This window comes from Alligator sinensis, unplaced genomic scaffold (genome assembly GCF_000455745.1).
Source record: "Alligator sinensis unplaced genomic scaffold, ASM45574v1 scaffold313_1, whole genome shotgun sequence".
Taxonomy (NCBI): Eukaryota; Metazoa; Chordata; order Crocodylia; family Alligatoridae; genus Alligator; species Alligator sinensis.
The window spans coordinates 3,612,652-3,640,065 of record NW_005841939.1 but is presented as its reverse complement, the minus strand read 5'-3'; the positions used below and the strand labels follow the sequence as shown (position 1 = coordinate 3,640,065).

The following is a 27,414-nucleotide window of genomic DNA, read 5'->3' as shown; positions in this document are numbered from 1 at the left end:
CGGCTCCCTGTGCCTGCCCAGCCCCACCTGGGCAGCACTTGCCCCAGGCCCAGCCCCAGTCCCTCCCTCACCACGTGGGGTGTTGATCTGCCCCCCACCCTACCCTTCCACCACAACACACTTACCAGCTGCACACAGCTATATCAGCCGTCATAAAGACAAAACCCACATTGGAATGTCAAAACAGGATGTAAAATTTTAAATGTCGTAAGTGACATTCGTCACAACTCAAAAAGTCGTAAGTCGTAAGTTCTTACCCTCCCTTGAATGTTCTTCTGTACCATGGACCTTGCAAAAAACTAAGTGGGAAATAGTAGTTATGAATTGATCTTATAAACATTTAACTTCCCTTGAATACACTAGTTAGTTCCATATCTGGATTTTATGCCAAGGTACTCTGATAGTACAGATTTTATGCCAAGAGACTACTACAGGGGTGGACAAAATACAGCCTCTGGGCTAGATGTGGTCCACCAACTAATTGTATTTGGCCCATGGATCGGCGGCAATGAAGTCATAGGATCTGGCACATGGGGGGTGGCTTGGAAGTGGTGCAGGGCAGAAGCAGTGGGGAGGAGCCACAGGGTAGCCACAGCCAGAAGACCCCCAGAAGTGGTGAGTGTAAATACTGCTAGATCAGGGGTGGGCAAAATGCGGCCCACAGGCCGGATGCAGTCCACCAGGCCATTTTATCTGGCCCACGGGGCCCCTAAAAAATTTAGAAAATTAATATTTATCTGCCCCAGGCTGCCTGTCATGTTACCCTTGATGGCTTGCCAAAATTCAGTAAGTGGCCCTCCACCCGAAATAATTGCCCGTCCCTGTGCTAGATCCTGCTTCTACCTGGCACCCAGCAGCGGCTCCTGCCTCTCATCATGAGCAGGGCCACAACGCTCTCTCTTTCTGTCTTCCCCTTTCCCCCACTATCTCCCCCTCACCCCGCAACTATATAGCAGATCCCACAGCTTATACTGGCTCCAGCCTGTGCCCCGGAAGCAGTGCTGGGCCAGCACTGCAATCAGCTGTGGATGTAGGTGGCACCTTTCTCCTGGGGATTGGAGCATCTGCCTGAGCCCTTCCTTTGGGTAGAATGGCAGGACCTGATGAAGCTGCTGCCTGCACCCACACCAGCTCCACCCCCTCCCCCTGCAGCCCCATCCCACATCGGGAGGTTTGATGAGCTGTTGTGGGCAGGGGGGAAGTGTGCTGACCCAGCCTGTGACAGCTCACCAAAGCTCCCTGTGTGTCCTGTGGACACAAATAATTGCCAACCCCTGCTCTAGTAATACAAGGACTTTTGTTGCATACCTTTACAATAGGATTAAATAATGGTAGTAGTCCAGGGTTCATCCCAAGCCCCAGTGGCTCTCTGGGTAAACATGATTAAGACACAGAAGTGTGGTAGACAATGGCACACAGGGGAGTGGTGTGGTGAGCATCATACCTGGCTGCTTTTTATTCCACAGCCTGAAGACCAGCTCACAACTGGGTTAACTGGGGGCAGCCTTTAACACAAGTTCTGAATGAGACTTCAGCTCACATTTCTGTATCTGTAGAGAAATACCTTAACCATATTGCCAAGCTGCCACACTCACAAATAGTAGTGATACTAGTTAATGAACATTACATTTTCCAGATGGTAAACAGACTACATCAGTTCCTTACCACAAACAGCTCAGAATCTAACTAACATATGAAGGATACAATATGAAGAATGGTGATTGAACATTGGTGTTTAGATTTTAAGTTGATGGCTGTCGTGCTGACCTTTCCATAAATCATTTTTTGAGGGCTGGACCAGGTTTTATACCATTAGTGAAAACATGTGTTTTAAGGAAGGCTGGGTAGAGATAAGGCTGGACCAGTTAGGAAGTTCCAGCAGAAATTCCATCCATCTCAACATTTGGTTTGGTTTTTTATTTTTGATGGATATCATAAATGTTCAAGCTTCTACTCTGCTGAGCTCAAGAGTTGCTGAGTACTGTTAATGAATTCTGAATATGAGCCTGGTTTTAATGAAATGGCACGGAAAGATTCTTATTGAAATCGGACCCATGATCCTTCTATTTTTAATATTGTGGCAAAACAACTGGTGTCTGTTTTATGTATTTGCAATTGTTACAAAGTAGAGGATGATTTGTATCTTACATAGTTTGGGTAAAAGGCTCTTGGAAATTATACTGCTTAAAATTGGTACTAACATGAATGTTTTCTTGTTTTACAATGTATTATATTATTCTCTAGTGGACCCATTAAAAGCAAAGAAAAATCATCCACCAGAAACACTTATTTTTATAAAGTATGGCATTTACCATTTGTCACAGAAGTGACAATTTTTGCCCAATATGGCCTCTGAAAGCACTCTACAGCCATGACCAAAAACAAGTGCACAGCTGAAGAGCACTTTAAAAGGGTCCGATTCCATGACAATCTGAACAATCTGATTCCGTGACTTTCCATGGAGGTTCAGATGAAGGTGCTTCACCTTCATTAACTTCTGTCTGCACATGCCAGGAGCAGGTCTCAGCTAACACAGCCCAGCACTGTTCCTGCTGCTGTTTTCAGAATGGGACAGAGGGAGCTCATTCTGGGGGTTGCCCAGCCAGCACTGGAGAGTGGGGTGGGTAGATTGGAGCCCTACCAAGGTAGGGGGTTCCAATCCACAGACCCCATCACTCAAGTGCAGCTGGGGAAACCCAGAAAAGACCTCCCTCCCCTGTCTTCTCTGCCTCCCATCCTGAGACAGAATGGGAGCAGGGGCGGGAGGTGGGGGGTGCTGGAGCTAGGGGAAGGGGCTACAGAGCTGTAGAGGCTGCAGTCCTCTCTCCCTGGATTGACTCCAAACTGGAGCTTGATCACTCACCTTCCCAACCCAACAACTAACATCTGTTGGGTCAGGAGGATTGGTTTAACTTGTGGTGCTTTCTGTGTAATGCCATGAGTTAGACCTGGGAGCTTCACTTTTCATGGACTAGAAGTTATGAAGTCCTGAAGCTCATTGCTGTATCAAAAGAAGAAATGAGTGGATACTTTGAAGGCGTGTTTCTCATATCAATACTCCTTATTTTCAAAGTAAATGACCACCATTACCAGGTATTGTCAGGATCATGGCACAGTAGTATTATACCATATCATGATGCTTCACATTTCTAAAACATACTGCAGATTATTAGTTTTAATAAGTATAACTACATAGCAAATTACATGTACTATTTATTAATTACATGACATTGACTTGTAGGCCTTATTAAGAGCCAAATTATGTTCTTATTTACATTGGTGTCAATCCAGAGCAGCCTCACTGGATCTAACACCTTTGCACCCATGCAGATGAGCAGAATTTGGCTGTAAATTACTATGTAGTTAAAGAGACCGATTCTCCCCTGCTTTGATCCTGGTGCAGTTATTCATGCTTGAATTAAGTGGATGTAAGATGCTACCATTCTGATATGTTAGTGTGGTGTGCCCACTTTCTTCAGGCATAAAAATCGGTGGGAAAATATTTGCAACCACACTCTGCAAATCAGTTTTCATCTCTAAAAATCCTGTGATATTTCAAAGCACAAAAGGAGACTCTGGGCTGGGAAGTAAAATGATGCGACAAAATTGCTAATGAGTGGGAGTTCAATGGGAGTGAAATACAGAGAATAATGATAATAAAATATGCTGTGTATATTTTCATGACCCAGACTGGTTATTTCTTGCAGCTAAAGTCTCGTGTTCTGATGACTCCTTTAGCAATCTCTCCTCTGAGAAGCACACCAGAGCCTGACATTAGTTCAATCCCTCAGGATGCAGCTACAATACCTAACTCAGCTGCTCCACAAGCTCTTACAGGTATGCTAAATCAAACCCTCTGTTGTAAAATAGAAGGTACTGGTCTGATAGTGAGATACTATGCTTTCTAAAACAGGACTGGTCTATGAAAAATGTATGTTGAAGGAATGATATCTGCATGATATAATAATGATATAAATGGATAGCTGGACACAAAACAAAAATGGAGCACACTATCTTTGGATCTGGACTGATAAGAAGACTGTCCAGTTTGCCCTCGGAGTTTGTCCAGTTGTGAGGAAAACTAAGAGAGGTTAATTCTGTTTTAGGAGAAACATTAATTCCATTTCCCTTGAACATAAACCTGGACTCCTTGCTCATTTTTTTCATTTCTGATATCAGAGATTTCCACCATTTCTCACAGATGAAAGGATGCCAATCATATCCTATTGATATCAGAGATGCACTGGCAGAGGTGTAGTGATAACGACCAAGAGCTGTAGGGTGAATTTAAAAATTTTAAACCCCCCCCCAAAAACAGTCACAGGTACTCCTGAGGCTAGTGGGTCAACCAGTTTTTACAGCCAATGTCACTCAAAAAAGCAATGGAGTTTAGTACCATATCTGGCCACTAGTCAACCAGGTGCCTATTTTTAGCTGTGCTGAATGGGGTGAAAGTCCAGAGCAAAGCCCAAATCCATGCCTGCAGAGCAGTGATTTTCAACCTTTATAGACTTGAGATACCTCTCAATTGACTCGAGGCACTCAATCATAGATTCAAGGCACCCTTGGAAAATGCCACCTCTTAGTTTTCCTACTTTTTTACTACAGCAAAAAAAAGATCAGTTCTGTTGCAAAGCACTCAGAAAGTCCACAAGTCGGAATGTTTCTAACTCTATGGATTTCTCTGTGAAAACTCTTGGTTTATCTTGTGAATCATGTTTGCACAGCTAACAGTGCTAACATTGTGTAGGACCCCAATTACCCATGAAAGGATCTCAAGGCACCCCAGGGTATCACAGCACCCTGGTTAAGAATCGCTGCTCTAGAGTCATAACAAGATGCTTTAACTATCTTGCCTCATAACTTTTAGTTTAAGTTTTGGAAAAGAAGTTATGGTATATTCTTTTGCAGTGAGAGGAGGAACATGGACTTCTCTCTGGGTCAGGGCTTCAATAATACAAACCTACAATTAAGTTCACTGCTTCATAACATGGAGGATCTGGCCCTTTCTGTCTTGCACAGTGTAATGATTTATTGAAAATAGGGATCTGATTCCCTTCTCACATGAACTGGAGCATGCAAAGAATAACTCAATTTTTGCTGATGAAATGATGTAAGTGAGAGGTGAATCGGGACTTAATTTGGGAGAGGGTGAATTTACCCTGAGGCTCTGGTAGAGAAACAGATTTGAAAACATTAACATTTTAAATAAGTATCTCCTTGCGAAGGTGTGCAGGGGGAAATTCTCCTTTTGCTTTGGTAGCATAACAACAACAAGTACAAGTAAAACAAGAAAAAAATGCTTCTCACTGGGTTGCTGTGAAACTCCATTAGATAAGATTTATTATTATTATTATTATTATTATTATTATTATTATTAAACCTTAACATTGAAGGATCACAAAATGATTTACAAATATTATGTAATGGAGTTTCACAACAACCCAGTAAGAAGCATTTTTATTTTTGTTTTACAGAGAGGGAGGCTGAGGAAATGAGGTTAAGTAACTCCTTCAAGTTTTTGGTATTGCTGAGAATAGGAACAATGGGTGCATCTACATGACATGCTTTACTGCAGAGCTGACTAATTTGGGCATGAGGCCCAGCCAGTACAGGGGTGTGTGTGTGTGTGTGTGTGTGTGTAGGCAGGGGCAGAGTGTGTGTGTGTGTGTAGGCAGGGGCAGAGTGTGTGTGTGCGTGCAGGCAGGGGCAGAGTGTATGTGTGTGTGTGGTGTGTGTGTGTGTGTGTGTGTGTGTGTGTAAGAAGAGGCAGAGGGCGTGTGTGTGTTCATAGGGTGATTTCCCCACACACCCCCCACCCTACACATGCACCCCCCCTTGCACTGCCCTACATGCAGACCCCCACAACCACACCCCCTCACACACCCCAGCCACCCTCCTCCCACAAACCCCATACCCACCCACATCCCACATATCCACACACACACCCACATGCTACCTCACTCTATACCCCCATCTATCCACCTCCCACAAAACCACCCCACACACACCCAGACCCTCCCCCAACACTACATACCCACACACTAACAGCCCCCACAAACCTATCTCCATGCCCCGCCACACTATACATGAGTAAGACTTCATTTTAAGCTATTGTGTGATCACCCCTATGTACACTACACAAACACATGTGAACTAGGGCAAAAATATTTTCTTAAATCAAATTAATGAATATTTTAGATGTTCACTTTTTATAATATAATTTGGTATTTTTCTGGTTCCAAGATGGCAAAACCCCTTGCTTAAAGGAGTACTTCTGGAGGCAAGGGGAAAGACTCCTGGTGGCAAAGGTCAGGGGTTAAGGGGCAGGACTTTGGCCCCAAGATGGCGACCAGGGGGTGGGGCACCTGTCAAGGGGCAGGGCTAACCATGCGGCCCTCAACAACTTGCCAAAACTCAGTAAGTGGCCCTCTACCCAAAATAATTGCCCACCTTGTTCTAATCTAAGGCTATGTCTATGTTGCAGTCCAAGGTGTGAAGACAACATGCACAGGCATACACAAGCTAGATTTAATCCAGCAAATTCAGGTCCTGGTAGCACTGAAGACACCCTGCCCAGGCTTCAGTGTGGGACTAACCACCTAAGCAAGTGCTCTGGATTCTCAGCCAGTTGGCACTGAAGTCTGTCCCTCTCTGTTGGTACTGTTATTGATATCTGAGGTGTCTAGGTTAAAGCTGGCTCAGGCAGCTCTCCATACACTGTGCTCTTATCACCCATTTGGAATGTAGACAGGGATTAGTAATTTTTATGATTAAGAATGGGATGCTGGACTGACCAAATCCTGCTTAATGCCAGCAAAGTGTATCCCAGCAGCAGGTTCAAGCAAACACAAATGTGAACTAAAGAAGTTGAGTCTCCTGACACCATCCTATTTTGTGTTAATAACTTCACAGGCTGGCAGTTTTCTACAGTCCATGCACCCTGCTTGCATTTTTAGATCTGTCATCTCTAGGGTTGTATGGCATTTTGGAGATGTATGTAATATGAAGTATTATTGCTTTTATATTCATATTTACCCAGGATGTATTGCTTGAGTCCTTTTTGTTGTTCAGTATGAGGGGCTATGTCATAACACAGTGCACTGTGACATTAGCCCTGGATTTTCATTATGTGCTGTAAAGTATACATTATTTCCAGTGTTACCAGGCTGTCATTGTGTCTTCCACTCTGTTTGATATTTTTTGTCACATATCTGATTTCTGTCAGAGGATAATGTTGTATTATCCAGGAGATGACAGCTCCAGCACATTCAGCCAGCTATTATAATATGTCTTACTTTAGATTTACTGTGGCTTTGTTTTCAGTCACTCTTCTTCACCACAGCCACAGCTCTAGCTGCTTTGAAATGGAGCAAGCTTCAACTATGTTTAAACAAGGCTCTTGCTGGCCTGTTGTTAAAAAGGATTCTTTGGTCAGTGCAGATGGGGCCCAATTAGGGTATAAACCACTTCACACAAAGGTGCGCTAGAACATTTAAATGTGCTACTGCCTAGACTCTGGGCTTACCATGGTTCTAGTCCCAGCAGTGCCTTCTGTTGGGGAGATGACCACATGATCATAGGCGACATGGGGGGACATGTCCCCCCCTGACAGCAAGTGCTCTGGTTGGTAGGGGGGCATGGACAGCGCTTGTGCCCCCTCTAAAATTGGCTCCACTGCCACTATACCGCATACGAAAGTGCCAGCACTTCCACTGCTGCCGTGCTGCTGGCACGCTCAGCATCCCCCACTTCTCCCTTGGTTGCCAGCTGGCCACTGGTGAACCCCCACCCCAGTCGTGCTTTGCTTGTGCCCCCCACCAGACTCGGGAGGCACCAGTCGCCCATGCACAGGATCATTATTTTATGCTTTTAATAAATCAAATGGTTACAGTATAAGGTAAAAAATTGCTTGCCCTTCTCTGAGGCTCTAGGAGCAAAGCAGTAGCCCAGCAGCTGTGTGTGGGGATGGAGCCATTCTGCACCTTTTCCAGCTCTAGACAGTTTTGTCACTTGGGGGACAGCAGTCAGCAGTTCACTTCTCTTCTAAAGCTTCTTGCAGGATAGGTACACATGCATAAGGTTCAAGGGTTTAGTCATTTCCCCAGTTTGCCCACAAATCTCCCTTCCAGGCCTTCCCTTCTGCAGTTTGTGTCCAATGGCCCATGGAGGTATATAGAACCCCACTGTTGGCAAGGACTTATTGGCTTGCTGTTACCCCCCAGAATTCCTCCCAAAGTTGTACTGCAGCTCTCAAAAGAAACACAATTCCTTACAGTTGGGCTTTCTGAACTCTACTCTGAATTGTGCCCAACTTGAGAAAATTTTTAATGGTGATATGTGAGACCATTTATATCACTGACAGGGGAAGCATGTGGGAAGTCTGACAGTAAGGGGCCTTAGAAGTCCCCTGCAGGTCCTTATGTGTTGACCCAGATACAGAACTGAGCACAGGAAAGAATGTTAACATGCACATGACACAATAGTTCCCCAAAATAAGATGCAACATGCAAGGTAGAATTTAGACACAGAGGGAAAAAGACATCATGAAGGCCACAATCCCAGGCATCACAGTATAGCATGTATATTCACTCCAGAAATCACAACTACACTAGAGCCTGAGAAATTGGGACCAATGATGACTCGGACTTTTATATGGCACCCCAACACAACTCCATTGTGTGATTGGAACAGTTTCCAAACATTTCACTTACAACATCAGTTTCAAACAAGTCTAATATTATAGCTTTAAATATATAAGAAATATTGGATTACAATTTAATACTTTTAATGATAAATGTCATCCAGTATCCCCTTATTTTTATTTTCATTATATACTCTATGCTATGGTAGATTGCAAGAGAGTATGGTATGCTCTGGGCATATATAGAAATTGTCAATAGATTTTTTAATTGCATGTAGTTTTCCTCACATATCGAAATGTATATAGGGCAAAATCTAGCTTGCTTTATTCAGGTAATGGTAATGTCAATAGGAGTAAGGCGCACAGAATTTGGCCTCATTAGGTACTTTTGTCTCTGCACATCATGATGTTTCACAAATGAAAGAGCTCTTAAAATATCATGGAACATACAAGCCCAGGGTTGGTTGTGATGACTTCAAAGATTTTTTGTAACAACTGTGTCTTGATTTTGTGCCTGCAGTTTGCATCTACGTCAACAAACAGGCGAACATGGGGCCATACCTTGACAGAAAAAAAGTGCAACAGCTTCCAGATCACTTTGGGCCTGAAAGACCTTCCATGGTCCTACAGCAGGTAGTTCAGGCCTGCATTGACTCCTCACTTCAGCAAAAGACCGTCTTCTCACTTGTCAAGCAGGGCTATGGAGCTGAAATGGTGTCAGGTAAAACATTAAAGAAAGGTTTTGTGATAAATCCAGAAGTGCTCTAAATCTTAACCTGCCCTTCAAACCTGAAGGTTGTACCAGAATTATTCAGATCAGTGAGCCAGGGACCAGCTGTTACGTCATTCACACCCTTTTAAGGTAAGAGTAACCCTGTTGCAGTTGAAGGAATTACACTGGTATGAAATTAGAATTGGGCCCCAAGAGTCCAGTATATTGAGAAAGGAGGCTGTTGTTAGTCAGAATGCCATTAATGGATTACACAGCCAAGTGCCTGTTACTGGCAGTCATCATGTATTCTGACATGTGCCTTGTTTAGTGCAGCAAAGCATCTAGTAAAAATCAAATATCATTAAAAGCATTTTCTGCCTCACATTTTAAAAGAGCATCCCTTTGTTTTCTCACTCCCCCACCTTTTTCAAAGTTAGCTTTGTATCAAAAGATGGGAAAGGAAACAGCAGAAAACATTAACACAAATGTTCATATGGGCCGTTTTAAGTTTAAGAGTACAATGATACGTGCCATTACCAACTAGCTTAAAATGGAAGCTATATGTGTGGGCCAAATGCTACTTGTTGACTTTAGCAGTATGTCAGTGTCCTGTATGTATCAGAGCAGCTCTCTCAGCTACACCCATAGAAACCCACTGAAAATAATGGGATTGTCTGGGAAAGATTTTTAACTTCAAGTCTTGGGCAACTGCAACCAAGATTACTGTGGTAGCTCCCACAAAGTAAACCTGGATACTTTTTTATAAAGCAGGAGAGTTTTGTTTTATGAACTGATTTTAGCAAAGGACATACTATGGAATCAATACTTTTCAAATGAGCTTATGAGGATGAATGGGATGTGAGCAGACAGTGAGATGCAAACTATCCATGAACCAATCAGACCGGCCCTACAGGGATCAAATCAGCTTTTGCTATGTCACTGGGGCCCCTTGCATTGTAGGACCCAGAGTTTTGTCCTGCTGTGCAGCACATATAGTATTGACTGTCATCCCCTCCTTTTCTTTCCTATTGGGGCATTCTAGTTTCATTTATGACTTCCTTGAGCAAGGCATCAGACGTACTCAGAAAACTATTCTGTTTCATTCCTGAAGGCATGCAGATCTGTTCTAACCAATGCAGAGTAGCGTGAGGTTTCTTGCCCATGTAGTCTTCTCTCAATGAATACATATACTTTACATTAATGTTTGAGAGAGAACTAGAACCTCACTCGTCTGATGGCTAAAAATATTTTTTTTCTAATTTTTAGCCTCAATTTGTTTTTGGCCAATTTATTCATATTTCTTCTTGTGCCAACATTGTTCTTTAGCTTAAAGAGCTCTTTTGTGTTTACCCCCAAAGTATTTCTTCAGAACAACCACATTCCCTCAGTCTTTACTCTGTTAGGCTAAACAAGCTAAGCTCTTTTAGTCTCCTTTGGAAGTTAGGTTTTCTGTTCTGTTGATTACAGCAGTAGTCCTTTTCTGCACTCATTCCAGAATTGCACATTGATGTCTAGATCAGAGCCATGTACAATGGCATTCATTAGTCTCTGTTTCTACTGGAAATACTTTGCCTGATACATCCACATCATAATTATGACTCACAAGTATCCCATGATTGACTAATATACCCAAGTCTGGGTATGTCTACACAAGACGCTTTACTGCACAGTAGGCTTATCTATTGCACAGTAAAGCATCACCGTCTACACATGCGCATATTTACTGTGCAGTAAATTAAGCTATTGTGTGGTTAGTTACTATCCATAAATACAGGTAGTAAACAGGTAGTAGCACATGTGTAGATGCTGACTGAGCGCAAATTTGTGACTGCAGAGGCCACAGAGGATGGGGAACTTACCCCAGTTCTGGCACTGCTCAGCTCCCAGCTTCCTTCAGGACCTGGGAGATGAACAGTGCCAGGGTGGGGTAGCTCTCTGCCCTCCCAGCCTGTACTGGTGCTGCTGAGCTCCCAGTTCCCCACAGGAGCTGGAAGCCAAGCAGCATTGGGACTTGGGAGCTCTCTGTTTCCCTGCCCAGTGTGGGGGTGGCTGGGAACTATCCCATTCTGGGGAAGATCCCAGCCAGCTCTGGGCTGGGTGGGAGATTTTCCCTCATGGCCCAGGGCTGAATGGGACCTGCCCCTGTGTACCACACAGCCCAGAGCTGGCTGGGACCTGCACCAGAATGAGACAGTTCCTGGCCAGCCCCAGGCTGTATGGGGAAGCCTCTTTAGGCACAGGGCTTGTCCTCATGTGCACAGGGTGAGAGGTCTGCAGCAGCAGTTGTCTCCCAGCCCTGTGTACATCAGGACCCCTCCCAATGCTGCTGGCAGAGCTCTCCTGGCCCTGTGAGCATCAGGACCAGCCCCATGCTCCCTGCCAGCCCCTAGGCTAGCACCCAGGGGGAACCTGGAGTTCCCCCTGGCTGCTGCAGGGAGGTAGGACAAGGTGGAAGCAGCCCTGTACCAGGCTGCTACTATTGGGAGCAAATCTGCTCCTGGTTAGGCTTACTGCACAGTATTTTTACAGGTATACCCCTGTTGCAGTTATCCTTTTTGCTGCCATTATTCTTTCCTTCAAAAATTGTTCTAATAGCCCTGTTTTATACTGAGATTAGAGTTATAAGGTCTGCTATTATCTGGGTTGTGTTTTACCTTTCTTAAATATAGGTCTTATGTTAACTATCCTCTAGTCCAGTGATTCTCAGCCAGGGTGATGTTTGACCCTGGGGTGCCATGGAATCTGTTTAATGGTGCTTTGAGGTGCCATGCAATATTAGCACTGCTAGGTGTGCAAGATACATCCAGAGATTTCAAAAAGTAATCAATAGGGTCAAAAACATTTTGACCTGCTGGGATCTGCATTCTTTGCAACAGAAGAATTGCTCTATTATTTTTTTCCTAGTCAAAAAATGAGTGAAAGTTCATAGCTGGGGTGCCTTGAGAATAATAAGGGGTGCTTTGACTGTAAAAAGTTTGAGAACCACTGCTTTAGTCAGCCATCCCCAGTTTGGTAAATTTGTTATAAATTCTTGCTACTAAACTTGCAGTTTCATTTGCCAAGTTTTCTGTGTTCTGGGATAAAGAGCATTCACTTCACCTGACTGGAGCTTCTTCAGCTCTTTGGGTTTTGCTTTAACCTCACATGTTATTATTGTATAAAATATCTTAAGCAGCAGACATGAATATTGCATGGTATTATTTTCCTACTCTACAAAGTCATCTCAGACCAGTTTGCTCCTGTGCATTTGTGTGTGCATTGAATTGCTCTTACTTACTTTTCAGTTTCTGCCTCTTTTGATGGAAAACAGCATCTCCTGAGCCTGCCAGTTGTGAACAGCATTGGGTATGTCCTGCGCTTCCTCAAAAAACTCTGCCGCAGCCTATTGTGTGACAATCTCTTCAGCAATCAGTCTTTCGCACAATACAGCAGCACTTCTGAACATCCAAAGGAGTATGAGAGTAGAAGGATGGAGTCAGGTAGGTTTGGATTTAACTGCTGCCAAAGATTTGATGAGGGGCCAATGAACATGACTCTATCTAATATGGGTTTCATTCTGGACTGTTCCAGAAAAGTCATAAGAGTCAGCAAATGAGTTTAATTCTAATATGCCCATTTACCTATGAGACCTATCAGGGATGGATAAAAGGTAGGCTGATGGACAGCAGGAACCACAATTATTCTACATTAAGTACCTACTTTTTAACCTTATTTTTAAAACAATGCCACCAGTGACTTGTGTTTCCTGAGTCTTTTCATACTGATCTTCCCCAGAAGCACACTGCAGGAAAAAAGCACCCTGGGCAGTCTCCCCCAGCCCCCTCCTCCCTCTCCTTCCCCTTTCTCTCCCCCTCCTTCCTCCTCCCTCCCTACCCCACCCCTGAAGAGCAGCAAGCAGCATCAGTGCAAGCAGTGCAGAACAGTGCAAGCAGTTCTGGGACTCATAGTTCTCTAGAGTGGCAATGGAGTTTGCTGCTGCTGTGGACTTTCACCCCATTTTTTGCCACCATGTCCAGAGGGGGAAAAATTGATGAACATCGGGCAGAACATAGAGCAGTTCTCCTTTCAGCAGCAGTGAACTCCACTACTGGTCTGCATAACTCCCAGAAAGCCTTGTGCTTCATTACATACATTGCCTGCCCCAGGTCCTTTTTGCAGCCAAGCAGGTAGCAGGCAGGCAGTAGCCCTGGGGTGAAATGCCCTCTCCTTGGCTTTCTGGTGCTCTTCCTACTAGGCAGCACCCAGGGCATATGCCCTGCTTGCCCACCCATTACCACTTATTGGTCTTGTTGCTTCTTGTCTTCAATTAAATGTCTGACTCTTTGGGTAGTAAGCGTGTTTTAATGTGTTCATAAATAGCGACTGGTAGATGGAGCCCTGATTGTGGCTTGTGCCTCTCAGGGTTACCACAATGCAAATATTACGTGTGAACATGTATTGATGTTTTTCTTCATGCACTTCCTTGTCTTGTGTTTGATCCATACAATGTGACATGCCTAGCACCGCATAGCAGAAGAAGCAGGGGCACACTATTACTTGTAGGAGTGCAAAGGATATCTGATGTGGACATATATTCATTAGGATGTTCTGGATCCATAATTCCCATTGGGCCCCACTTCACAGATAGTAGTAATGATAGTGGGTATAGCATACACAGGGCCTAGCTGACTGCTGTATAGTGTAACCTGGCTCTGGAACTGCTCCTAGGATGTACAGGTCCTAATGGTGTCACAGTCAAAAGATGAAATCCTTGGCTCATTTGTGTCCGTGGGAGTTTTTACATGGGCTTAAAGCTGAAGGGGGCTAGGGTTTCACTAGTGCGTCACAATATGGTTGCGATTAAAGTTACTTCTTGTTTGAGAATACGAGCTTTACACCTCCCTCTGGAACCAAGTGTGAGATAACTTTCTTTCCTGGCCTTATGAGAGGCATCTACTACTTGAGGAATGGATATCCTATACATGACTTGTGATAGCTTTTACACAATCCAGGTTCCTATCTAGTATAAATCCAAAGTGACATTGTTAACTTGAATAGACTCATTTTAGATTACATAGCAGTAGGCTGTGGGTATGTTTGCATCCCTTTTACATATTGCTGCTTCTTTGCGTGGTAAATTAGCCCATAAACACCATGAAGCTGAAGCTATCCTGCTTCTAGTACCTGAGCTAGTGCATTTATAGCTAGCTTAGGTACCCCTACAATACAATATAGCTTGCAGAGATCAAAATTTCAATTTTGGATCTCCCAGGGAGCATAAATCTAAGTCAGATTTGCAATGGTTTTAAATGTTTTGTTTTGTTATCTGGCAAGAAGCAACAGCATGATCAGTGCTGTAAAAGATGGCAGGGATTCTGTCCCAAATGCTTTAATCTCTGAACCAGACAGAGTTCAAACAGAAGGCCCAATGGAAGCCAAAGGTTCAAGGAGCACAGGTTCAGTATGCATGTGTACACCTGTTATACCTGATGGTTGCTATGCTTTGCAGATGCAGTGTTAAGGGAGGATTTGCAAAAAAGAAGGGTAGTTAATATGTGTTCAAGGAAAGAATGGGAATTTTATTTGTAAGCATCAACCTACAAGAAGGTACAAGAGCAAGGCCTTGAACCTGTAGTTCTTTAAGCATCTTACCTTGATTAAAATGATTTCACCTGACTTTCATTAAGAAGCACATTGCTGCAATGGATGAATATTCTTTCATTGTTTAATGCCATGGGGATTGTATACACTTATGATTTAGGTGACCATTATGAGTTTTTAATCACTTGTTTTCCTTAAGTGCAGAGCTCCTTCTCTGGATAGTTTGCAGTCCTCAAGGGAAGCAGCCCCAGCCAGTCACACCTGTAGCATCCTTTCATGGCAGAGTCCCTTCTCTGACTACCAGCAGGGCTGGACTGACTCCTAGATCAAGCCCTGGGCTTTTATACTCCCTAAGCTCTCCTGCAACAGGTCAGGCGAGTCCTCACCACCTGCAGGGACTGCTCATCATGATCTGCCATCCAGCTTCCAAGGGAGCTTACAATTACTGCTACCACTGCTTCCTTGTTACCCAGCTAGGTTCTGCCTATTGTCTTATTGCAGCAGAGCTACCTCTGTACTAGCCTTTGGCCTCTAATTGCCTGTTTTCGCAGCTCATTCTGAGCAATATTCCCTTGACTGGCTGCAGGTGGTCCCTTTCTCCGTAATGTGGTCTGCCTAGGGAACAGTGCTCCCTGGTTGCCTACTGTTTTAAAGCTGCCCTTTATTCTGCTGCCTGACCTCTGTCTGCCACAAGCTTTACTTTAAAGTAACAGGATCATTAATCTCCCTGTTACAGATGTATTAGACCTTAGGGCATAGTTGGTCCGTCATCACTCTGTCACTGACATGATTTTCCTTTAATATTTAAAGTGCATTTAATGCTTATGTAAGAGGCCTGGGGAACACAGATAGAAAGTGAAAGTCTAGCATTAGCTACTGAACTGATGGTATAGTGACAGAGTGCAGTTCATGGCAGTTGTCTGTCCATGACCCTCCTTCTGACCTAGAAATAGAAACATAAGCGCTGAAAATCTCCGTGCATATTCAGTCCTTAGGCTCTTAACTTAATCTGTCCCTAATGTGAGTGAGTGAGATGCTGGCTTTTGTGTTGTGAAGTATCTGCTTTATAGGAGCAGGACTGGAACAGCCTTCCAATTTCACAGGAGCTGCTGAAGAGACATCAGGTGGTAACAAATCTATTTCACTTATGTCTTTGTTTGGATTGAAATGAGTGAGCTTAGGGTGAAAGGCTCCCCCTTGAACTACCTTACTTCATCTGAAGTTGCATTATCTTGAGTGCTTACCAGGTGACACAAGAATCTGAGAGAGCATAGTGCCATTATACATCAACCTATTGCTGTTAGTATGAAATGGATAATATCAGTTTCACACGGATCACTTGGAGCTCTCTAGGAGTGGAGCTCACAAGAAGCATTATTCCCTTACCTTCCCCTCCTCTACAGCATCCACACAATGGATATGAATGGTATGGCAATTAAGCCGCCATATTTTAATCCCGCATCATAGAAATGATTTGAGTATAAAATGTAGTTTTGCTTCTTGTGTCTTTTGCCTTAGATAATTTGGACAATTTTTGTTTATTTTGTCTTTAAACAGAAGGCACCAGGGTTGGGGGCTGTTTTATTTAGTGCAACCCTGGTTTCAGATGTGTGAGCATTGAGCCAGACTCTACCTTCCTAAAGCATTCTGAATTGCTGCTCACTCCAGTGCTGGGCCTGCTGACCCAGTACTACTCAGTATAAGTAAGCATAGCAGAATCTAAACCAGATACATTTTCCATCACTGAAAATATTCCCCAGTAGTAAATCAGGCCTTGTACCATATGAAACGCAGAGAATATGAAGAGCCATTGAAGTAGTTATTGGGCACATGGAACGCACAAAATACTCAACTGCTACAACACTGTTATACGTGAAAATGAGGCCTTTTCTATGAAACTGCAATGCATCCATGCCATCTATCCATTCGCTGCAGATAGTATCCTGAGATCTTTGTACCAAAGGATTTTGGATAAACTGGGTAGTTGATGAAACCTGGGCCCTTCTTCTCACATCTGTAAAAGAGCCAGTGAGGCACGTGCTACTCCCATTTATACCAACAGTAGTTTTCAATAACACCATTGATGTCAATGGAAAAACTCCAGATTTACAATAGTGAGCAGAGCTTGACTCACTGAATGTATATAACAACATATTCTATTAGCCCTCTTTTGTCTTGCCTTTGGCTAACTGCTAACCTTTCCATTGTGCTAATTTAGGCAGTAGTGTCAGTATGGAAGCCTCCTCTGTTATATGCAGTAGAATTGAGTCAAATCTCCTCCATGTACATGCTGGAGAGTACTGCTCCATCTTCCCCTGACTTAGTAATAATAACAATGATTTACTCCCAGTGCAGAGAGGTTACACTAGGCCCTCTGGACCTGGGTGACTTTCGCATAGAGGATGTGGTTCCCATAATAAAATCCATAGGAAACCACAAAAAGCAGCCACATTCCTCACAGTGCCTGTTCTCCACCTTGGAATCTAGATGTATGTTCTTTCACAATCATGTGCCTCTTCACCTCTGCTTGCCAAGAAACATAGCACATGTATTGACTTCAGTGTAATTATTCTTGATTTACACTGGTAGGAATGAGAAGAGAAGCAGGCATCGTGTCCAGTCATATTAATCCAGTTACACCATTTAGTAGTCACCTTTTAACCCTGCCCTCATGCATGTGACCTTACACAAGTATTCACCTATTCCCACAGTGAACTGCCAAATGCTAATGGCTACATAAAGGCCAGGTGGGATTTGTTGGATAAATGTGTATCTTTCTTTAAGCATTTGTAATGTGCAATAAAATTTTAAAAATCTAAGAACTGTAAAACCATGTAGCTGAACATAGAGCCAGCCTAAGTATGTATTTTCATCACCGCTCTCCTCCTCCTCCTTTTTCCATAACATTTTCCTTATTGTATGCGTCTTCAACACATACCCAAAATCTTAGCCATGTTACTGTGTCTTCATAGTTTCTGCACGTACATATTTGAGGGCACATCCCATGGTAGTGTCTGCTAAGACATTTTAGGATTGTTCCCCAGCCACAGTAGCGTTTATTGCAAGAAAACTTGTCTGCTTTCTGAGCAAAATTCTAGGAAAGGTTTTGGAGACCCATCAAGACTCAAATGATTTTTGCCTGTGCTGTTACTCTGAGATGGGTGGGTTCTAGCCTGAGAGCCCGAGTAGAAGCCCAGGGCACTTGTACATGTGATGATCAGACTATAATGTATACTCCAAGCTGGATAAACTAGCTTGAGCTGAAAGCACCTCCAAAACCAAATCAGAAGGATTTCTGTGAGGACAGCAGTGGGCTTAGGCTAAAACCCAGGTAAGAAATGAATTGACTTTGCAGTGAAGACATACCCTTTGTTAAACTCAGTTGTTGCTTTAGGGTTTTGGACAGAGATCCTGGCTTCCTGGGTGCACAGAACCTGGCACAACAGGGCACTGATCTTTTCAAGGGCACTAGTGAAATACAGATGATTAACAAACCTGCACCCCACAGCTGTACAACTCTATAGTCTGTTTCCACTGCTAAGTGAGTACAGGTGTACTGTAGGGAATGCCACTGATGATACAAAAGGTGTTGCTTTCTTCTTTGCGTCACTAGGATTTCCCTAACTACCAGTGACAGGAACTTCAGTTTTAAGTCTCATCTAAAAGACAGCATGTCCAGAAAGAAAATAAGTTTCAGTACTTTATAGAGGCCTAACTGGCCAGTACTGCACGCTGGGGATTGGCAGCTCCACATTGGAGCTAGGAGGCACCTCACCCTCCTGTCCTTCACCTTCCCCCTCAATATCCGGTAGCTCTGCCTCCTCTTATCACTGCTGAGATGAGCTGGTTAAATGGTAAAAAAGGAGACAATACCACAGCAGCCAACCCCCACAGCAACCAAGCTCCAGCCCCTACTTTTGCACTGTGCATTTCCACTGCTGCTCTGCCCTCCCCACTGTTACTAGTACACTACATGTCACAGGCTGGCTAGGCGCTGTGAGTGTATCAGCCATCAGGCTGCTGGGTTCAGGATTGAGGAGGCGAGTCAGGAGTGAAGTAAAGGCAAATTTACTTATAGCTTAGCATACAACAGTTAACAGAAAGGTTAATGCAACAAACAGATAGTACAGTAATAAAGAGCTAACAGTGAATGATAACAACAGATAGACAAAATGACAAAGAGTTCCCACGTGGGGTTGGCAACTTATCAGCAGTCCCTCTATGCCAGGTGCGTGCCAAGTTGTTTCAGCAAAGTCAGGTGTCCCCGATCAATGCTGTCTGAGGGGTCACCGGGAAGGTCCATTGGTCAGGATCCAGTCCTCACTCACACTGGGAGTCCAGGGTCCAGGCTTGGTACAGCAATGGTCCTTCTGTCTCGTCCTTCATGCTGGTCACCTGACATACGTGCTTTTTTATACCTTATCCTATGCTAATCTGTTGGTTTTAGAGCCACTCACAATCTTGCCCTATAGCTGTTACCCTATAGGATCAAAAGGTGTTAGAAATTATCATGAAAGGTTATTGCCCGAACTTGGGTTCACCCAATAAGCAAATTGCACCACATTACTTTGAGGTTTGAAATTAGCATTACCTGCCTAAGCTCAGCTCCTTAGTTTTTTATTCCTGGATTCCTTCGAATGTGCTGATTATATTAGGTGGTCAGATCCTGTTATGGCTTGACCATTAAAAAACCTGTTAGATCAGCTAATCTTGTAGCTCTGCTTATTTTTGGGGCTCAGTGGTCCCATGATCAGTGCAAACAGTTAGATTCAACACTTTGGTTAAATTCTGACAGACACATTCCACTTGCAGGTTGCAAACTTACAAGCTTTGCATTAGTTAACCTTAACTGCTTAGACAATTACCAGATGCTTCCAAGAGCATATATTTTTTGATTTAATCCCTCTGGTTCTGGCTACCACAACTACGTACTCCCCAGTGTGAAGGGGGAGCCGGGCCTGTGAAGGGGAATCTGTGAACAGTGGTCCCTGCAGCCTTGTTCATCCCCAGGTCTGGGGGGACTTATTATTTTGGGCCTGTCCCTGTAGATTAGAGATTTAAGCTATGTAGAATGTTTTCCTTCCCTGTGTTGTGGCCCCTACATCCAGCCCCTAGCACAGAGGTCAGCAAGCTTGCATGCATACCCGAGTGTGGCACACAAAGGCATTTTGCTTGGCACGCATGCCAGGATGAGAGGGAGAGGGGGGGGGGGGGGGGGTGGCTGGGGGGGGGACAAAGTGAGGAAGGGGCTGGGGCTGCACAGCCAGAACAAGGATTGGACCCTTTGCAGTTCTCCTGCTATCCACCCGAAGGTGTGTGTGCCAGTAATGAGCCAGGCCAGGGCTCCATAGACCTGGTACAGATGCTTGCAGCCTCCCCATGTCCTACTGCAAGCAGCCCAGGCTCCATCACAGGTGGCAGGGGCCTGCCCACAGCCCAAGCCAGCTGTGGCAGGTGGCAGGCACAAGCAACTGTACTGGGAGTCTACAAGCAACTGTACTGGGATCCGCAGAGCCTGGGCCCAGCTCATTGCTGGCACTTGGTACACACATGCCTCCAGGTGGATAGCGGGGAAGGGCCAGGGCTGCACTACCACAACAAAGATCGGGCCCCCTCACAGCTCCCTCACCATCCACCCCTGGCACACCAGCATCATACAAGTCAAGGTTGGTGTGTTTTTGGCACTATGACCAAAAACATTGCTGACCCCTGCCCTGGCAGATCCACTGCTTCCCTGCGAAAGCATTTCTCTGGGGTTCCTAAAGAGGGGAAAAGATAGCTTCCATGTGTGTAAATATACTGTGATGGAAAAAATGCTCTAGGAATGCTGTGTAGTAGTCTGGCCCAGTGGACAGGATGTCAGACTGGGAGTCAGGTGACAGGGTTCTGTTACAGGTTGGGCCATGAAACTGCTGTGTGATGAAGGGCAAGTCACATTGCCTCTCTGTACCCCTCTTTTATCATCTTTCAAATGAGGATAATGATTCTTGCCTTCTTTGGAAAAGCACTCTGGCACAAGGGATGAAAAGCAGTGTAGAAAAGCTAAGTATTATTATTATCATCCAGATTTATGATCAAAATGATACAAGAAATACTGAAGAAGCAGCAGTTCAGGAATCTCAAATCCTCAAAGGGCAAGAAAAATACTGTGCTTTCTCTCTTCACTGCTGTAGTTTGATTAATCTTGTTGTGTACTAGGAACAAAGCTCCTGGCTTTGGAGTGCACTCAAAATAAATGGCTTTTATGGTTATCAATAGCCTCAGCTTTCTTCAGCATTTAATTACCTGCAAAGGCCATTTATTGCCTCATATATTCTTTCACTATGAGCGTTATCTCTTAAACAATAAATAAAATATTAAGGCCACACTTAAAGAGGGAACGGAGGCATTGTGCAAGTCACCCAACCACAAAAAAGTCTAATGTAAAGCATTTATCTGATGTTGGGGCATTGACTGCAGTGCTCAAACTGGGGTGGGGTGGAGGAACAGAGAGTGACTATGTTTGCAGGCTTTTCTCTCTTTTCCCACCAGCAGCAATGAGACATGGAAGTATTCAATTTTCCTCTACATCCTACCCAAACAGCAATGGACTGTAGTTGGGTAAAGGGGATGTTATGTGTCTTTAATGTCATTTGTAATTCTCAGATTAGAAATTGAATCTTTTTCACTGTATTGCTTTTCAGGCAAAATATCTAAAGTGTTAACTGTGTGAAAAAATGGAAAAAGAGTTGCAAATGCTGCTTGAGTCACTTGCTCTTAGTTGTAGCCTTATCATTCATAAATGTCAGAAAAGGAGAGGATGGTGTATAGAGGAGTAGAAGTAGGACTAACATAAGGTGAAGATTAAAAAAAAGAGAGAAAAGAGTCCTTGAACAAGAGCTATTAAACTAAGGAATAGCCTTTCAGTGGAAGTAGTAGAATCCCCATCATCTGGGTTCTCCAACAAACACATGGACAGCACTAGTAAATATACAGCAGGAACCCAGTGCTGCTTTGTCTGGAAGAGGTCAAGGATCATAGGGTAGGTTAAATTCATCACTGGCATAGTTTCACCAAATTCTGTAGAGTTCTACCAAAGTTAGAGATATTTTTTAGATATAACTTTGGTCTCTAACATGTATTATTATATCAACACCTGGAATAATGTGTCCAATTTTGGGTACCACGCTTCAAGACAGATAAATGGAAAGAGTCCAGCAGAGCAAGAAAAATGATTAGAGGTCTAGGAAACATGACTTTCAGGAAAAGACTGGAAGAACCACATTTTTAGTCTGAATAAGAGACAAACAAGGGAGGGATTTGATAACAATCTTCAACTACATGAAGGGTGACCATACAGAGAATAGTGATAGCCTATTCTCTGTGTCTGCAAGAGATAGGAAAAAAGTAGCATTCTTTAATTACAACAAAGGAGATTTAGGTTGGATATTAGAAATAATTCTTTAACTTTGAGGGTGGCTAAACACTGGAGCAGATTACCTAGAGAGGTAGTGGAATCCCTACCCTTTAAAATGTTGAAGAGCAGGTTAGACATTCAGATAGGATGATTTAAACAGGGATGATCCTACCTTGGGAAGGTGAGGTGAACTAGATGACATCCTGCAGTCGCTTCCAGCCTTTTTTTTCTCTGTGTTTCTATGTGGAAACATGACATATGTCTTATGAGACAAGGACTCAACCCATGACTAAATACAGTTGTTGTTTTCCAAAGAAATTTAAAACAATGAAGCTCACAAGCCCCAAGGAATAGACCTGCTCCAAATACAGTTCCATTGCTTGCTTGTGAACAGAAATCCTTTCATCAGCCAATCCAAGAAGAAATAGTTCTTCCCTTCTTCCCAGTTGCAATGTCCGGTTCACTCTGAATACAAAACCTTCCTAATGAATAAGATTCCCTGCAAGTTGAAGATCTGAGCCTTGTTGATGTCTTTTCTTTTAAAGAGTGCCACTAAGAACAATTAAGGAGTGATGTGAGTTACTTTGAATTATTGAACTGACACTGCTTTCAGAGTTACAGCTCAGAGTAACCTGGCCTTACTGCAAGACAATCTATAGCGGCAGAATTAGTGCTACTGATATTACCAGTGGCTGCTGCAAAGATTAGGGCAAGGGAGACTAATATGAAATGAGGCTTTCAAAAGAAATCTAAAGAAAAATCTCCTTTCTGTAACATATAACTCAAGTGCATCAACCAAGGAAATCATTAGAATAAATGCATAGAGTATGATGGATGAGATAGGATCCACTATAGACAAAATACCCCCAAGACTATCTTTTTTTATTCATGCCTTACATGTCTAGACATGTGGAATGAGTGGAGAAGTTCACTAGAGTCCCAGTAAGATGTAGAAGTCCATGTTTGTTGTCAAATTTACTTTAACTTGATAGGATTTGTAAAACATTTTAGAAGACTTTTAATTAGTAATAAGTGCTTTCATTTTCAAATAATAGGTCTGAAAGTTGAGTATGAATCTCCATTTGTAAAATAATGTGTAAAATATTTCATATTTATTTAAAGACATGATACAAAATGCCGTATTTCAAGCAGTCACATCACCAGATGTTCCGTGAATCCCACAGGCAATTGGCCACCATTTATCATCCAAAATATCATCAACTGAAGTGAAATTTACATTAGTCAGTAACTTACCAAATTCTTCCTAGTTAGAGGGGTGGGTAGAAAACCCCCCTCAAAACCTTTGTTCTTGTGTCAGTTTGTGCCATGCTGCTGAAGGTTATATCTGTGTTGCATGTATTGTGCTAATGCTGTTGCGATACTATGCAAAATAAGCCATGAAATCAAATTAAGTTTTTTCCCTTGTTTGTGAATGGCAGGCGTACACACACCCAGGCGCACACATAACCATTATGTGAACTGGAGACTTATGAAAAGTTGAAGAAATAACCAGTGCACAAGCCCCAGTGCACCTTCTTGGGTGGGAGGCTTGATGGAAGGGCTCTTGAGTGCTGTAATGGAAGAGGCTAAAGTGGGCTGAGTTGTAGCTTGCAGTTTGTGATGGGAACATTTTTGGGGGAGGGGGGTTCAGTGTGAGCAGGCTTTGCTGTAAATAATTTTTGTAAATAGTTTTGTAAACAGGACACCTACATGCCTTTTTCACCCCAGGAGGAGGTGGCAGTCTGGGCCTGGCAGCTGGACCCAGAGGCTCCCTTATTGTTTCCCTGTGACTTTGTTTCATTGCATTGGATGAGTTTAGCTGTTTGCTTGCAAGTGTGGCTGAAAAGAGTAAGGCTCTGAGAGAACTGAGCCTTGCGTAAAAAGGTAGGACAGACAGCTGGAGAAAAGGTAGTCCCAAGGAGATAACACAGAGAGTCCCAGGGAGGACAGATATTATTGAGAAAAAAAATGGTCCGAAGGAGGACAGAGTGGAGCCCAAAGAAGAACAGAGGGAACCAGAGTGGTACAATAAAGACAGGTTGGTTTGGAACAGAGTCCGCTGTGCTGTACAGGACCTCAGCACTCTGATACCCCTCCTCTTTATAGAAGAAAACATCCACTACATCCTGGGAGCTGACCAAACAGAAGGAGCTCTTGGGGGTGGAAGTGCTGCAGATCTCCAGGGAAGCCAGGGAGTGAGAAAAGGCAGGTCTCAACGGCCGTCCCTGGTGTGGTGAAGCCACACCAGGGATGGCCCCAGCAGGTTCTCTCAGGAGAGGAAGACCAGACAAGGCTTCTTCTTGGGGAACCCTATCCCAAAAGGGACATCGATGCCATGACAAGAGCGTAAGGATGATGAAGAGCCAACGGAGGGTGAAAGAAGAGCACACATTAAATACACTTTGGCCATCCCAAGAGAGGCAGAAGTCAATTGGCCCCTCTAATTCATCCATAAATGATGTAAACCAAGGGTAGGCAATCCCTGGCATGAGTGCCAGAGTGTGGCACACAAACGCATTCTGCTTGACACATGCACCTCAGGGTGAATGGCGGCGAAGAGGCTGGGGCTGCACTGCCACAAGTATTGGGCCCCTTGCAGCTCCCCCACTATTTGCCCCTGGCATGCCAACATCTTATAAATCAAGGCTGTAGGGTGTTTTTGGCACTCTGCCCAAAAATATTGCTGACCCCTGATGTGGCCCAGGTATTTTAAGCCTCTTGCTCTCTGCGAATGTCCTGTCTTCCTTCGAAATGTCTTTAGTATTAGTGGTGTGCTTTCAGGATGTTGTTGGTCTGACTCCTTGCATGGTTTTGGAGCACAGAGAGGATTTGTTTTCCTCTTGGGGACAAAATTGGCAGAGGTTTGTTGGTTCCTGTCAGTATCATGGAGGCACAGTCATATGGCTAGATATTAGTAATGAGTATGACTTGAAAATTGTTGACTCTCTGTTGAAAATTGTAGCTGGTATCTAGTACAGGTAAAGATCCAAAGGTTCAGCTCATAGAAGTAAGGAAAATGGGGATGCTTCTGGTGAACCTTGTGCTGATGGGAGAAAGGAAGACTTGCAGTCTTTGCAGATCACATTTCCCCTTTTGAAAGCCTCTCCATCATTTTTGTGGGAGAGGGCAGAAAAATTGAGCCTGAATCCTTTGTGCAGGCTAAGGAGGGTCTGCCCTGTGCTGCGGATGACATGGTGGGAGCCCCTGTAACCCTTGCACAAGAACCACTTAAATGCCTGGTAAATTAATGTCAAGTTGCACTGTGCTGCTGAAATCCATCCCTGTGTCTGTCTGCAATGTACACTATAAAAGAGTTGCAGTGCACACTATAAAAGAGTTTTGGAAGGGAGATAATACCTTATGCTTCAGGAGGCTGGACTAAATGGACTGTGGGTTGGATCCTAAGACCTGATTTGCACATGTAACCTGAGGCAGGATTTGACTTTGCATCTCCTTAGGTAAAAAGCTGGAAAATGGAGTCAGGGGGATAATCGCCACAAAAAAAAAGTAATATGTAAATTTTGTTTTTATTTTCCAGCAGTTTCAAAAAGGGAATGACTTTTTATTCATTCTAAATTTTCCAAGCAAGCTGTTATGGACATTCTTCTCTGGAAAAGTTTTATTTTTTTTCAGCTTGCCATTTTTCTGTCCCTCTGTTTTCCAGTTTCGTCTGCTTCTTCCTTCTTCTTTTTCTCCCCATGTTTCCACTGACAGAGGTGGGAGGAGTTGAAAAATTAAAAGTAGAAAACTAGCAACTTTTCCATCTTCCTGTGTCATTGAAAAGATTGACTTTTTTTAATATCACCAAATTCCCATTTACTACAAATGTAAAATGTTAACCATTGCTTTAACATGCTGCTGTCCAGCCCCACACATAATGTGTGTGTATATGTGTATTGTAATAGGATACAGAACCAAAAGATTTTCAAACTGTTGAGAAAGGAGTCCAGGTATGGTTGAGGGCAGTGGTGTTCAGCCTTTTGGCCCCAGGGGCCAGATCAGTGGGGCGGGGGCTGGTTAATGTTCTTGTTCAAACCCCATGTACCAGTATCAGGCCCTGGGCCTGGCATTGCCTCCTCCCTGCCCTCACATGCCAGGATTGGTCCCCAGAGGTCCAGCATTGCCCCCTCCCACCAGGATTGACCACTCAAGGCCTGGCATTGCCCCCTCGTATCCCAGTGAACCAGGATTGGGTCCCGAGGGCCAGACACTGTCCCTCCAGCCCCCCACATCAGGATTGGGCACCACCCCTGTCTGGCCTTTCACACTGGTTTGAAGAAAGACAGTAATAGCTGGGGTCAGCAATATTTTGGAGCTGAGCGCCACTTTAACAGAACTTAGCTCTGGGCACAGGCCATTTTCAACCTGACTACTGTAGTCACCACTTCTACCCACAGTGGTCTGGCTGCTTCTCACCACTGCCTAAAGCTCCCCGCTGCAGAAATGCCACCGAACCCTCCTGCTGCTGAGAGGCCACAGAAAGAGACAGAGTATTTTGCTACTTTTCCACTTGATTAGAGGATGAAGTTATGAGTTCCTAATGGGCAGATATGGCTCTTTTTGCAATAGCTAGACATAGCTCTAGGCTCTATCTTGAGACGTCTCAAATATCAAATGAAACAAAAAATCACTCTTAAATGTTTTAAGGCATCATCTAAAAACATGCTTAAGAAATTTCTGCCCTGGTATTGCAAAACAGAAAAACATTTGTTCATTAAATTTGCACTGAATATAGAGTGTGTTGTAATAATTGAGTAACAAACCATCACAATATACAAAGTATTTTAGATACGGACTTTTGCTTTTATAGTTGCTGACTTGTAAGCCTATGGGACTTATTATATATAATTCTGATCAGTCTTCAAGATAAGTAAAACCAGCCTGAGGTACTCCTTGGAATTAGAAGCAGAAAAGATATAATGGGTCATCTTGTGCAAAATGGTTGCTTTGCTAAGGCTGAGAACCATAATAAACTCATTTCATAGTTCATAGTAGCTAGGGTCAGGAGGGACCTGAACAGATCATCTAGCCTGACCCCCTGCCACAGGCAGGGATGAATGCTGGGGTCACAAGACCCCCAGC

At 43.8% G+C, this 27,414-nt stretch overlaps 1 protein-coding gene across 1 annotated transcript in view; it reads left to right on the top strand.

Moving 5' to 3' along the window:
• The window catches only part of SCML4 (Scm polycomb group protein like 4), an 82,617-nt gene that overhangs the window by 13,333 nt on the left and 41,870 nt on the right, over positions 1 to 27,414 (top strand). The window contains exons 2-4 of the mRNA XM_006019829.2: positions 3,708 to 3,837; positions 9,165 to 9,365; positions 12,641 to 12,835. Coding sequence (XP_006019891.2) covers positions 3,708 to 3,837; positions 9,165 to 9,365; positions 12,641 to 12,835 — 526 coding nt within the window. The remainder of the gene's footprint in view (positions 1 to 3,707; positions 3,838 to 9,164; positions 9,366 to 12,640; positions 12,836 to 27,414) is intronic.